We start from the raw sequence: 13,255 nt of genomic DNA on the forward strand, positions 1-13,255 counted from the left end.
ACCGTGTCCTGAGCTAATGACTTGAACAGGTTGTTCCAACCTTACCATCTTCAGATCGAGTTCCTCATCGTGACCCCTTCCTTGCAGGGTTATTGTGAGGGTGAAATACAATAAAGACTTCCTGGAAAGCGCATACCAGGTGCTGCCTAAATGTTGGATCCCTTTCCTCATCGTTGCAGTGACAATATTTTCCCAGTAAAATCTATGTTCAGAGACGTATGAGTATTTATGTATGAATACCCGTAAGTGTTTTATAGGTAAAATGAGACAGACTTTTTAATGGTGGGCCCTCCTGGGAATTCTAGGACTTTTAATCGCAGAATCCGGAATGCCTAGAACAGGCCTTGCCTCATAGTGAACACTTGCTGAATGCTGAAATATTTCATAACATTCACAGGAAGAAAAAATTCTCCATGACGTTTTATAAGCAGTCTTGATTACAGGACCTATTATTACTCATGGGTTTTTTTTTCCTCCCTTCATCTTATTGTGGAGAGTAACACATTTCTACGTAAAAGGAGACATAAGACACATTGAATTAATCGTTATCCATTTGACAGACACAACACACCGTCATTGATTTCAGAATATAACAGGCCATGAAGGTCAAGGAAAACCCAAAACCAAACCCGTTGCCGTCGAGTCGACTGTGACTCATAGCGACCCTGTAAGGGACTGTCTGTTTCACTTGTAGTCCCTGGGTGGTGCCGACGGTTAGTGCACTTGGCTACTAACTGAAAGTCTGCAGGTTCGAGTCCATCCCAGACTTACCTCAGAAGAAAGGCTACTTTCACCAAGTCAGCTTTCATTAAATAAGCTTAACTTACAAGCTGACTGTCCCTGGCTGGAGCGAAGGGTTTGCGCTCAGCTACCAACCTAAGAAAATCTACTTCTGAGAACTCAGCCATTGAAAACCCTGTGGAGCACAGTTCTGCTCTGACACACATGGGGTTGCCAGGAATCAGAGCCGACTAGCTGGTAGCTGTTTTCTGTTTTCATTTCAGTTCTAAACAGGAGTCTGCGTATTTCAGGTCCTGCATCCGTCTTCTTAAACGTCCAAAGAAAGCACGCTCCTTTAGGCTGGTGAAGCCAAGCTACGTAGCAAGGTCCCCAGTTGTGTGTTGAGTGTGATTCAGTACACCCTCTCCCGTGAGGGCAGCAGGGGCCTTCTCTGTAACCTAGGGAGGAAGCCCAGAGACCAGGAATGTAGTTCCCACTCGTCCTAATTTTCACAGAGTACTCCCAGTAGTTTTTCCTTTGTCAAAGTACTAATATGCATTCTGCAAGCATATTAAAAAGCCAGACACCACTGAGTTGTAAAAATCTAATGACTCAGCACCCAGAGGGATGTCAGAGGACAGGCTGGACACCAAGGGGAAAGCCCTGGTCTAGACGTCTTTAGGGCCTCTCTGCAGTGGAAAGAACTCAACTGCCATTGCCGGGTCTTCACTTCTGTGATTTGATGGATCTGCTTTTCTACTTCAGAATTCATATTTGAATACTTGAGGTGTTCCTTCTCACCCCTGAACCTAGGGTATACCGCTTCTTTTTGTGGACATGCCAAAAATGTTGTCATCTATGGCTTTGTATACGATGGAATGTTTTAGAAAAGACTGGCATTTGTATCTTTTCTCATGGTCTTTAAGTTTCTCTCGCTGAATATTGGGGTGAACAAAATATTCAGTGTATTTTTTTCAAGTGAAAGAAATTGACCTTTAAGAGTGTGTTAGTTTAGGTTCTTGTGTTTTTGCATCCGTGATGCCAAAACTAGAAAACTGGTAAATCTAGAAGATTTAACCTTGTTCAATTTTTTGTCAATATAGAGATATAGCCTGTTAATAAAACAAACAGAAAACCAAACCTGTTGCCGTCGAGTCGATTCTGACTCCTGGTGACCCCATGTGTTAAGTGGTAGAACCACTCCATAAGGTTTTCTTGGCTGTAATCTTTATGGAATCAGTTCGCCAGACCTTTCTTCTGCAGTGCTGCTGAGTGGGTCACACTGCCCTTAGATTAGTAGCTGAGTGCAAACCCTTTACTCCAGCCAGGGACCATTAGCTTGTTAATAAAACTTATTTAATGAAAGCTGACTTAGCAAAAGCCACCCCTACCACCTTGAATCATTTTGCAGCTGGAAAAGTATACCTGAATCATTGTATATTCAGACTTTAGCACATCTCAGTCAGTTGCTTCTCACAGGAGAATCTCTTCTGTCCAGTCCATGGAAGGTGACTGTAGTACATGCAGACGCTTTCCCAGGCAGCTTTCTTAAGGACCTGCGGGGTAGAAAAGACACCCTTCCCTCCAAACATTGAATCTTAGCAGCGTCACCGCTGCAGCTCTGGTGCCTGCTGTTTTCTATCTTGTCTGCAGTGTTTTTCTTGCAATTCTGGGACACCACATGCAGCAGGATGAAAGGGTGCCTGTGGCATTTTTAACCACAGCTCCCAGCGAAATGATCGCCACTCTGTTTCTGGAAAGTTCCTAACTCAAGGACATCTCAGCTCCGCAGAAGAGGAATCTTTGAAATTACCTATCGACTTTTTTTTTTTTTTTTTGCAAGTACAACCAAACTTTGTTTTTCTAAATTCCAGAAATGCTTTATCTTTATTTCCAAAAGGTTAATATTTAATTAACAGTAGGCTTTAAGTTTCCCAACCCCTCAGTCTTTTCAAAGAGTTAATTGTCTATCAGCACATGCTTAAGTGCACTAGTGGGGTCCCCAGTGATTTACAGAAGTGGAATAATGTTGGAAAGGAAAGACTTTTTGATAATAAGAATTTTTTTTTTTCTTCTTTTACTTTTCTGTTCTATAATGTGCAGCCCAGGGAGGGGAAGGGGGAAATGGCATTGTCCTACCAAGCACATTTGTGTGTGTACTTTGTGCTCATCGGCATAAAACGGGTAGGCCTGTTTTATGTGGAAGTCACAGGTTTCTAAGTGTTCAGATGAGAACTGAGCAGCATTAGATGGGTCTCCTTCATTGGCCCTTCATGGTTAGGTGGAAGAAGGAGCAGAGGGCGTGCAGCTCATGCAGCTCATTCTGGTTTCCATAGCTGTGCTTGCAGGAAACAACCCTACTCCATATTCCATTAAAAAAAAAGCTTTCTATAATGGTTAGTAAAATTTATACTTCAACCCTTCCCTAAAATGATTTTTTTAACCTTATTTTCTCGTTTCAGAGCTTTGTGCTATTTCCCTTAGCCCCTCCTTGACATCCTTGTCACAGGCCTCAGAAATTGCCGTGCTTCCCTTCTGTTCAGCTGGTTGGTTTGATAGGTTGTGTCTGCAAAATTGAAAGCGGTGTATTTCCCCCCCCGCCCCCCAGCATCTAAACAACACTGTAACCGCATCACGGCCTTTTTAGTCCCATCATTGACCTGCCTTGGCACTTTATCCCCCTACAACGCTTGAATGCATTAATATCACTGTCTGTGGCATTTTAATTTAATTAGAGCAGTGGTTATAATCCTCTCAGGAAAACCATTATCCCCCTGTAGAGTTAAAATAAAGCACCCTGGTTTTCATCTGTCTGACAATTTGCTTTAGAGGTGAGCGAGCTGTAAGCTGGCACTTCCCCTTTGTTGGAGTCAGACCAGAGAATCCATTGTGAGAATAAAGGGGTTCCCTTTATTTGGGAAATCGGATGTTAGTCTCCTTAAGGCTCTCTGTCTACACGTGTCCATCTGAGATGGCTGCATTTTTAAAAATTTTTCTATTTGCCGATAGTCTGCTGATTACGTCATTACAGATGTGATGTGGATGGTTATATTAACAGAAGAAAAAATGAGGAGCACGTGAGTCACCCTGAGGTTAATAAGAAGAGAAACAAAAGGAGTTAAATGTGCAGCGTGGGATTCTCAGGTGTAGGGTTTGTTCTCCTGGGAACGGAGCCCATCTTTTCCGGGGTCCCGAGGGCTCTGCTGGCCCCTGAGCCCAGGATTATGTGTAATGGCTGCTGGCAAATTGCTCAAGGCCCTTTTTATCCAGTTGCCATTGAGTCGATTCCAACTCATGGCAACCCCATGCGTGCTGGAGTAGAACTGTGCTCCATAGGGTTTTCAATGGCTGATTTTTTGGAAATAGATCCCAAGCCTTTCTTCTGAGGCAACTCTGGATGGACTCTAACCTCCAACCTCTCGGTTAGCAGCCCAGCGTGCTAACCATTTGCACCACCCAGGGACTCCCCTCAAGGCCCTGGAAGCGCCATTTTGGTTTTCCCTCTCGGTCAAGGTAATCTCTTTTGTTACTGACCGTGTCTTCTTCTAAAGCTTTTAGGAAGAGCTTCCCAGCCTGAGCCTTTGGCATGCCAATACCGACCTTTGGCTGAGTGGGAACCATCACCAGGAATGAGAGGAGTCTGAGGTCACAATCACTTCGCCTCTGACCTTGCTTTTCAGTTAGGACCTTCTACCATCAAACAGCCCAGTTGCCTCCATCTAGAATTGTTTGGACATGAGGAATATCCCAGGGCAAGTACTGAAATTTGGCCTTTCAGTGTAGCAGTAAGGACAGGGAACCACGTAAAAGTGTAAACATAGTAATGGGCTGCTTCCAAAGAAGGTACAGTGAAATGAAGGTAAAATACAGTGATAATTTAGCAAGTCAAAATATACGTATTTTAAAGGTGCTTCTTGGCTTGACTGTTTTGTCAACTGGATGGTGGTAGATTTATCAAGAAATAAATTAAAATCAGCATTGAGGGCTGGATTCCTTCCAGCTTGCCCTTGATGGAGTTGGTGAGGTTGGGTGAGGTGACCTCTCACTCTTACGGACTCCTTAGAGAATCTCGTTAAGTTTCTTCTTACTTTAATAGAAAGTCATCATATTACAAAAGCCATCTTTCTTGCGTTTGTGCCATGCCGTTTGAAGACCCTTTGTCTCTGCAAGTTTTCTTCATCAACGATTTCACTTCTGCAAAAAATCCCCTAGCAAACAGAAAGCTATTTCTGGCAAAAAAGTTAACCGTAGATAAGATATCTAGACATAGAATGGGATTAGGGGTTATGCAAGGGTTGAAGACTATGGAGAAGTTGTTAATCTCGAAAAACAGACTACATGAAAAATACTTAAATGTCCATCTCACCCTGCAACCCGAAACACATACGTGTTTCTCATACATGTGTTTATGTGAGTTTGCCTCTTTCACCCAAAACAACCCCTAACCAAACATGGAAAAGTATAACCCATCCTTAAATTAGAATTGTACAGAATATGTGTGGTGTTTGGTAAGGTTCAAAAAAAACTGACGTTGAAGGTTTTGCCTCTGGGTGACCTTTCTCCAGATATCTTAACTGATACAGAAATGAAAGCTAGGGTATATGTGCCTGCCCTTAATCAAGGAATTCACCAGGAAACTTTAGGATATATGTTTAGACAGAAATATTCCAAGTGCCCTAGCTGCTGGTGGTGGATGCCTCAGGGAGGATATAGCAATTCCATTCAGAAATTACAAAAATATGGATATATTCGTTTAAAGTCAAACTTCCTACCGCAACCACCAAACTTTCCAAGCTATGAGCAGACAAAGCTTTAATTTGTCTTACAGGGCCGGGTTATAGGAAAGCTTTAATTTGGTTTATAGGGCTGGGGGGTGGGGGGGACTGTCCTGTTTTCCTTTGCACGTATTTGATGAGATGTAAAATATTAGAGAACTATCCTTCCAAAAAGGAGCCCTGGTGGCACAGTGGTTAAAGTGCACAGCGGCTAACCAAAAGGTCAGGGGTTCTAATCCACCAGCCACTCCTTGGGAGAGAGATGTGGCAGTCTTGCTTCTGTAAAGATTTGTAGCCTGGGAAACCCTATAGGGCAGTTCTGCTTCGTCCTGTAGGGTCGCTACGAGTTGGAATTGACTAGAGGGCAATGGGTTTTTGTATCTTTCCAAAACATAAACACCTTTTTCAGCTTATTTTAATCTGTGATTTTCTTTTGCTCCTAGTTTTAATTTTCAAAGTGGCGTCTTACTGGTCTTTTCCCCTTAACTTATTTTCGGTCTCTGTCTGTCCTGCTTTGCCCAGTTTAACCAGAGAAACTAACAGAAGTTATGTTTATGTATAGATGACTGCAAGTCGAACTGTCGGTATGTAGATCTAACCTGCAGACTGTACTGCAGCTCTAGCTGAACACATTACTTGGTTCCTTGCCATTATTTGCAGTGTTTTAACTTTAAATTAATAATAATCCTTCCCACCCTATCCACTTTGTTTTAATTGATCTAGCAAACACCGCTTGTTTGAATTTAAACAGTGGACCTGCCGAAGCACCACCCCCTTCCTTTGAAGTTAAATAAGTATCTGTAGTTAAATGGTACTGTCAGTGGCTAAAGAGTTTGGGTGCTAACCAGAAGGTCGGCCGTTGAAATCCACCAGCCGCTCTTTGGAAACCCTATGGGGCATTTCTACTCTGTCTTGTAGGGTTGCTATGAGTTGGAATCGACTCGACGGCAACAGGGTTTTTTTTTGGTCCCTAAGTGTAGGAGTCCAAACAGTTAAGGGCTCAGCTGCTAACTGGAAGGTTGAAGGTTCAAATCCACCCAGAGGTGCCTCAGAAGAAATGCCTGGTGATATGCTTCTGAAAGATCACAGCCAGTGAAAACCCTATGAAGCACACAGTTCCACTCTGACACATACGTGGTTGCCCTGAGTCGGAATTGACTCAACAGCAACTGGTTTGGTTTTTCGTTGGCCCTAAATATAGATAATTCTTTGAACGAGCTCTGAAATTTTAAGAAGGGAAGGAAAAAAATTGATTCTGACATGGAGAATCAAGGAACAAGGAGATACCAGTTAATGCTGCAGATGATTCCCTGCTATGAAGGAAAAAACTAAACGTTGGATCTTTTTGGTTGTTCTTGTTGTATAGTGAGATATGCAGACAGTAATCTTACCATAGATTTATCCACTAAATCTAAAACTTGCCTTTTAAGCCACCACTTACCCCATTTAGCTCACTCTCATTAGGTCTAAGTATAGAATCATACTTTTGATCAGAAGCTAAGGTATTACTAGAGAAGGAGAAACTTGGATTGAATGTATTGGTGACATTAATTATGTGATTTGGAGAAACTGTTTTTTTTTTTTTGAGAGTTGTTATTTAAGCCATTCTCCTGGACACAGTTTTTCATTCACTCATCCTTGTCCCTCCTCTTCACTCGAACATAGGATGCGTACCTACTGACCCGGTCCAAAGGAAAGCCCTATTTTAAACCTTTCCGGTTTATGTTACAAACGCCAAATACTAGCGATCTGAAAAACCACATGGAGCCTCTAGAGGGGGAGCAAGCGGGTTGCTCCGCGGTGCTCTGTGGGCCCCCATCTCCCTTTTGCTCCCAGCCCCCCTCGATTTCACACCTCCATTCCAAAGTTTCATTGTCTTTCCCCCCCTCCCCTCTTCTTGCCTTTATTTTTAACAGCAGGAACGAATTTCATATACACCTCCAGAGAGCCCGGTGCCGAATTACGCTGCCTCGACTCCACTGCACGTACCAGTGCCCCGAGCGCTCAGGATGGAGGAAGACTCGATCCGCCTGCCAGCGCACCTGCGTGAGTGTTCGAGGCCGGGGAGGGGAAGGACCGACGGCCAGAAAGACTGAAGGCACCGGGTTGGAGGTGGGGAGAGGGGGAAGTGCGCCTCAAGGCAGAGGGGCGAGCTTGCAGCTTTGTGTAACTGCTTTGGAAACTTTCGTCTCTTCGCCCCCAGATGGCTTTGATAAACTGGAGATTCCTGCCCCTTGTTTCGTAATATATTGATTTTATCTCTAGCTGTGATATGTTTAAACAATATATCGGGGGAGAGTGCAATATATGTCAGAATCAACTAAATCTCCCAGTAGGCAGGGTGATTTTGGGGGGGAAAGTTTGTCTTCCTAAGTTCACACTTATTCCCCATTAATATTTACTTCGACCCTAAATTTCGGTCAGTTTCTCTGTTTAGTGTTCAGGCTCACCCCCTGCTTTGTTTTTAAGCAGACTGTGTGCTCCTCCTTTCTTCACAGTCTCTCTTTTTCCATGCTTGCTACTTTCTTTCCTTCATTTGATATTCCTAGACAAGTCCTTTCTCTTGCCCTTTCTTTTCTTCTATTCCTCTCTCTTGTTTCTCTTGCACTTGCTTTGCCTCAACAACTTTAGTCAGTTTGTAGCAGGGCTTTGAACCGGTTTGAACCGGTTCATCCATGGCCAATGCAGCAAAACTGGAATAGACTAGAATTTTTACAATTTGGGTGTTCTGGAACATACCCTGGAATGGGAGACTTGGAAGAGGCATAGTGAACCCTTTCAGGAGCCTCAGGGATGAGACTGGATTGTTGACAGGACTGTGGAGAGCGACAGACATTCAGAGCGGTGCAGCTGGCTGCCAACTTTGAGTCGGACAGTACTGTTTCTGACTTGGAGGGACAAGAGATTTGGTTGCTATGCAACGCTTATGCTGCCCTTGTTTTCTAAGAGGGAGATTAGGTTTCTAGCAAGGCTTCGGCCCATAATTTTTCCTGCTCCAGTTTTGCTTCTTTGGCCATGACTGAACAGGAACGAACCGGTTCAAAGCCCTGGTTTGTGGTATTTCCACCTTTCTGTAGCCCTACCCCTTGCCTCCACCACCTCCTGGGTTTGAAACTGCAGCTGGCAACTTGGCAGATCATCCGGACCAACACACCTGTGCTCCTGGTGCTAGTCTCCAAAGCTGCCACCTGTCTTTTCCTTTCTGTCTTTCTTCCCTGTGCTGCCACCCAGCCCGGGTGATAAAATGTGATTGGGGCAGCTGGGGAGAACGAGTCTCCTGATTCCCACCCTGATCAAGGTATCCAAGAAAATGCCGGATTCTTTGGTTTGAGTATTATCCTGAGGGCACAAGACCAGGTTGTGGAGGACACTGGGGGAGTCATCTTGGCCCTTCCCTCGTTGATTCCCAATGACCTAGATGGCACCATAGTCGTGCTTGCTGTCCCTTTCTGGCATGGTAATGCTCCCCAGGTTATTCTTCCCCTGCTCCACCCCTCCTCTGAAGCCACAGGGTTGCTTGCTGGACATGGAGAACAGGAGAGAGAGGATGCAGGCTCCTCTTTTCTTTCCGTGTGATAATTCAGCAATCAGATGACTGTGGTGATAGCCTGCTCCCTTCCGTCCCACAATGATTTTTACAAGGTGCTGTGGGCCATGCAGATCCTTCCCATTCTCCAGCTCCCTGTGTCCAGCAGTATTTACACAGTTGTTACATGCTGTGGTCAAGGCATTCCTGCTTCACCTGGCAGGGAAGTAAAGTTCATGCTTCCTTTCTGGGCTGCCTTCTTTAAAGAAGTGACTGGGACTGCAAAGGTGCCAGGGTCATGACTCTTATAAACCAAAGTGTTAAGGCACCAGTGAAGCAGATATGACTCAAAAAGAAACAGCAGTCAGATAATATCAAAATTTCCTCCAGGAGCCCTCTAGGTATCAAGATACAGAAATGAGCAAAACAGACAAAATCCTTGTAGAGCTTAAATTCTTGTAGGGGGAGGAAAACAAAGAGAATCGTGAATACTTCTCCCTAACAGGCAGAGGTTTCTTTCATAGCGTTTTAGTCCTATATTTTGAGACATCCTCCAAGGAGGCCCTAACTCCTGGTTTGCCTCTGGATGCCTTTACACATGTAAGCTTTTTTACCATAGTTGTTTTTTTTTTTTTTTTTTAAGCATAGGACAGAGTAATTTTTTTTACCATAGTACATAGGCTCTTTGTAAGAAGTTATCATGGTGAAAGCAAACAAACAAAAATACTGAACTGGCAGGCACAAGACCTTAACTCTTAACTAGTTCTGTGGTAAACTAGCTGTTTGACTGTGAGTCATTAAACTCAGTTTTCCTCCCATACAATATTGTGGTTGGTCAAGAGAATCTTTTTAATAGCCCTCCTAACTTTAAAGTATTGTGATTCTCATCCGAGGAGGCATTCTCCCTACTCACAACTGTTTCTTCCATAGTAACTCTTAATTGTTTCATGACTAGACAGCTTCCTCTTTGAGCTGTGTCTGTTCTGCTCACCAATATTTTACCAGACCCTACTCTGTACCTAATGCGCAATGATAATACAGAACGTTTTTTGTGGGATTACCCTGTACCAAGCACTGTGTAAAGTCTTGTATGTAAATTATTTTATTTAATTCCCACAACAATACCCATAAGGTAGGTATTCTTTTTGTCGCCATGTCATACACAAGAAACAGGGCTTAGAGAATTTAAGTAACTTGCCAAGGTCACATAGCTAGTAAGAGGTCTCTGTCTCAGGTCTGTCTGACTCCAGAGCCTAAGTTCTTATCCAGTATGCCACTATGTAAGTATGTGTTTAGTCAATATTTTTTATATGGATGGATGGATTCAGGGTGTCACTGAGCCGGTATTCAATACTGATGGTGGCCAGAGCAGTGGTTTACGGTTGGAATCTGTTCTAACTGGTCAGTCAGTTGTTTAATATTGTGCCTATCACCCTTGGATGGATGGATGGATCCCCGCATGGATAATTATCAGAGGTAGGGCTGTGGCGTATTACTGCTGACCTTGGAATATAATCAGTTGTCAGATTATGGATTCAGGCCAGGGGAGGATTTTTCCTGAATGGCTACTCTGTGGTGGCCTAGCTCTAGATAACCTCTCCTTGGTAATCGGCCTCAGCCCTGTTGTGACACCACTGGTTCCCACATCTGGAATGAATCCTCCAAAAGTGGAGGTTCCCAGGCTCTTGCTGTTTGCCCTCAGCTGGGGCTTTCCGAAAGAGGCCTAGCTGCCTCCTGTCTCTGCCGTTCCTGGGCTCGGCTGCTTGTCATGCTGCCTGAGAAGCATCTCATGTATCCCCCATGATGGCCGCGGCTGTGCCGCACACTTGAAGAAACATCTCAGCTGGGTTTCCAAACCTAAAAGAAAATAAATATTCTAACAAGGGAATTGGGTTATTGCTGTTTTCATCTGGGATTCCAGACAGTTCCCAGTGGAATGCTCATGGAAAGTCCGGGGAAGAATCTGAAAGCCGAGACAGCAGCAGGACATTTATGGTATTACTAGACTGAGAGCATTCTTGGTAGCTTGTTTTAAAGAGATACTCACCAGACTGGTCTGCCTCACAGTGACTTCTTTTTACCATTTATCCTCAGTGATTTCCAGATAAACCCTTCCTTTTACCTCTTTCTTTTCTTTCTTTCTTAAACCAAAATATATCCTTTCCTGAATAGGGGATATCCATTGCCATCGAGTCAATTCCGACTCATAGTGACCCTATAGGACAGAGTAGAACTGCCCTGGAGGGTTTCCAAGGCTGTAATCTTTACAGAAGCGGACTGCCACATCTTTCTCACACCAGCCAAGCACTGAACCACTGTACCACCAGGGCTCCTTCTGGGTAGGAGATAGGGGAGCAGGTTATAACATTTAAGATTCTCACACTGAGGGTTTCTGATAGTTTTGTTCTGCAGATACAGTGCTATACCCAAACTGAAGACACAGTGTGACAAATTAGCAGGCTATCGAGAAGGAGAAAGTGATACCTTTTCCCTTTGTTTGCCTGCAATAAAAGCAAAGTGATAAATGGAGTGAAGTGTTAAGTGGTGATTATGGAGGACTTGAAAGGCTGGCAGGGCTGGCTGGGCCTAGGAAAGGAGGAGAGCTAAGGGCCAGCACATGCCAGCCTGGGCTGACTCACACACTGCCCAAATTTTCAGAACTGTGTCCTGCAACAGTTTCCTGGAACTGCTCTGATTCACCAGGAGAGCAAACAGGAGTGTGAGAGTATGCTTATTGAGACGATAGAAGGGGTTTCTTTTTTTCCTTCTGCCATAAAGGATACTGATTTTTTTTTTTTTTTTAAGCTTGAGGTTATAGAAGGGCGGAAATACAACAGTTGTAACAGGTAGGTTAAAAGAGGTGTTCTCTTCTTTCGTATACCGTGAGCACTTCCTTAAAGGACCAAGGACCCCCAAGGGTGCCTAAGCAAGATCACGCTCTCTGAAGGACTGATATCTGGAGCAAGGGGTACCTTTTTCCATTTCTCACTAGGGGCCAAGCCTCCATGTGAGGGGGGGACTTTTTCTAATTTGTCTACCCAAAGGCCACTTATTTCTACATTCATGGGATTGTTCGGGCTGAGGGGGACAGTTTTTCTGATTTGTGCAAAGTGCTAGCCTGCGTATTTGCAGAGAGCTTTCTCAGCGGCGCTCGGTGATATCAGACCTGCCCGTACAATGATAGGTATATTTCAGATTCATTAGACAGAACTTAAATAATTAAATGTCTTTTCTTTAAGTTTCTTTTTACATCGGCATTTCACGTTTAGTTGATTTTGTCACATCTAGATTTAATCACATGTAATCACAAGTTGACGTCATGCCATTTGCCCAAAGCCTTTGCATTTTGTAGCACCGACTTGGCCTTCTGCAATCCCTGTGAACTGATATTTAAATATCTGAACCTAGAACTCGTTCATCATATTTAATAGGGCTATGGTTAACGATGTTGTGGGTTAATAAATAGCCACAATGGCCATTTGGAGTTTTCCAGAATCAGAACACCAGAAATAGTCCCTTGGCTCTACTTCCTTTTCCTGTGACTCTTTCAAAATTCTTACATTCCTGCTGCGGCTTGTGTGTGTTTACTAACTGAATTCGATGCCTTCCTTTGGAAATGTTACCTTGCTGTTTGCTCACTTGGCTATTTTGCATTCTCAGCAGAGTAGCTGCGTTTAACAGTCACGTGACCAGCAAAGCTGTGTTAGGAGGAGAGAGCAAAAAGGGATTCAGGGTCTCTCTTTTCTAATGGCTAGAACAACAATTTTGTATACTTTCAAGTTATTTTGGTTCCAGAGAAAATAAGCGAAAATCAGAGTTCAGTATAATCATAGTCAATATTTCATATTGGTATGTTGGTAACGTGTTTATGTATATTCGCTCATTTAATCATGCAATAGTGTTTGAGGTAAAAAAAACCAAAACGAATCTGTTGCCATCAAGTTGATTCTGACTCATAGCAACTCTATAGGACAGGGTAGAACTGCCCCATAGGGTTTCCAAGGAGCGCCTGGTGGATTCAAACTGCTGACCTTTTGGTTAGCAGCCATAGCTCTTAACCACTGCGCCACCAGGGTTTCCATGAAGCAAGGCTTCCCTGACCGGGAAATGAACCCAGGGGCCTTGGAGGTGAAAGCGCTGAATCCTAACCACTCGGCCACCAGGGAGTGTTTGAAGTAAGTGTTATTAATTCTGTTTGATTGGTGAGGTCACTGTGGCATAGACAGGCTCACTG

The 13,255-nt window shown here is 43.8% G+C and overlaps 1 protein-coding gene across 1 annotated transcript in view; it reads left to right on the forward strand.

Moving 5' to 3' along the window:
* The window catches only part of ETV6 (ETS variant transcription factor 6), a 287,371-nt gene that overhangs the window by 108,440 nt on the left and 165,676 nt on the right, over positions 1–13,255 (forward strand). Inside the window, exon 2 of the mRNA XM_004387317.3 lies at positions 7,412–7,541. Coding sequence (XP_004387374.1) covers positions 7,412–7,541 — 130 coding nt within the window. The remainder of the gene's footprint in view (positions 1–7,411; positions 7,542–13,255) is intronic.

Source organism: Trichechus manatus, unplaced genomic scaffold (assembly GCF_000243295.1).
Source record: "Trichechus manatus latirostris isolate Lorelei unplaced genomic scaffold, TriManLat1.0 scaffold00184, whole genome shotgun sequence".
Taxonomy (NCBI): domain Eukaryota; kingdom Metazoa; phylum Chordata; class Mammalia; order Sirenia; family Trichechidae; genus Trichechus; species Trichechus manatus.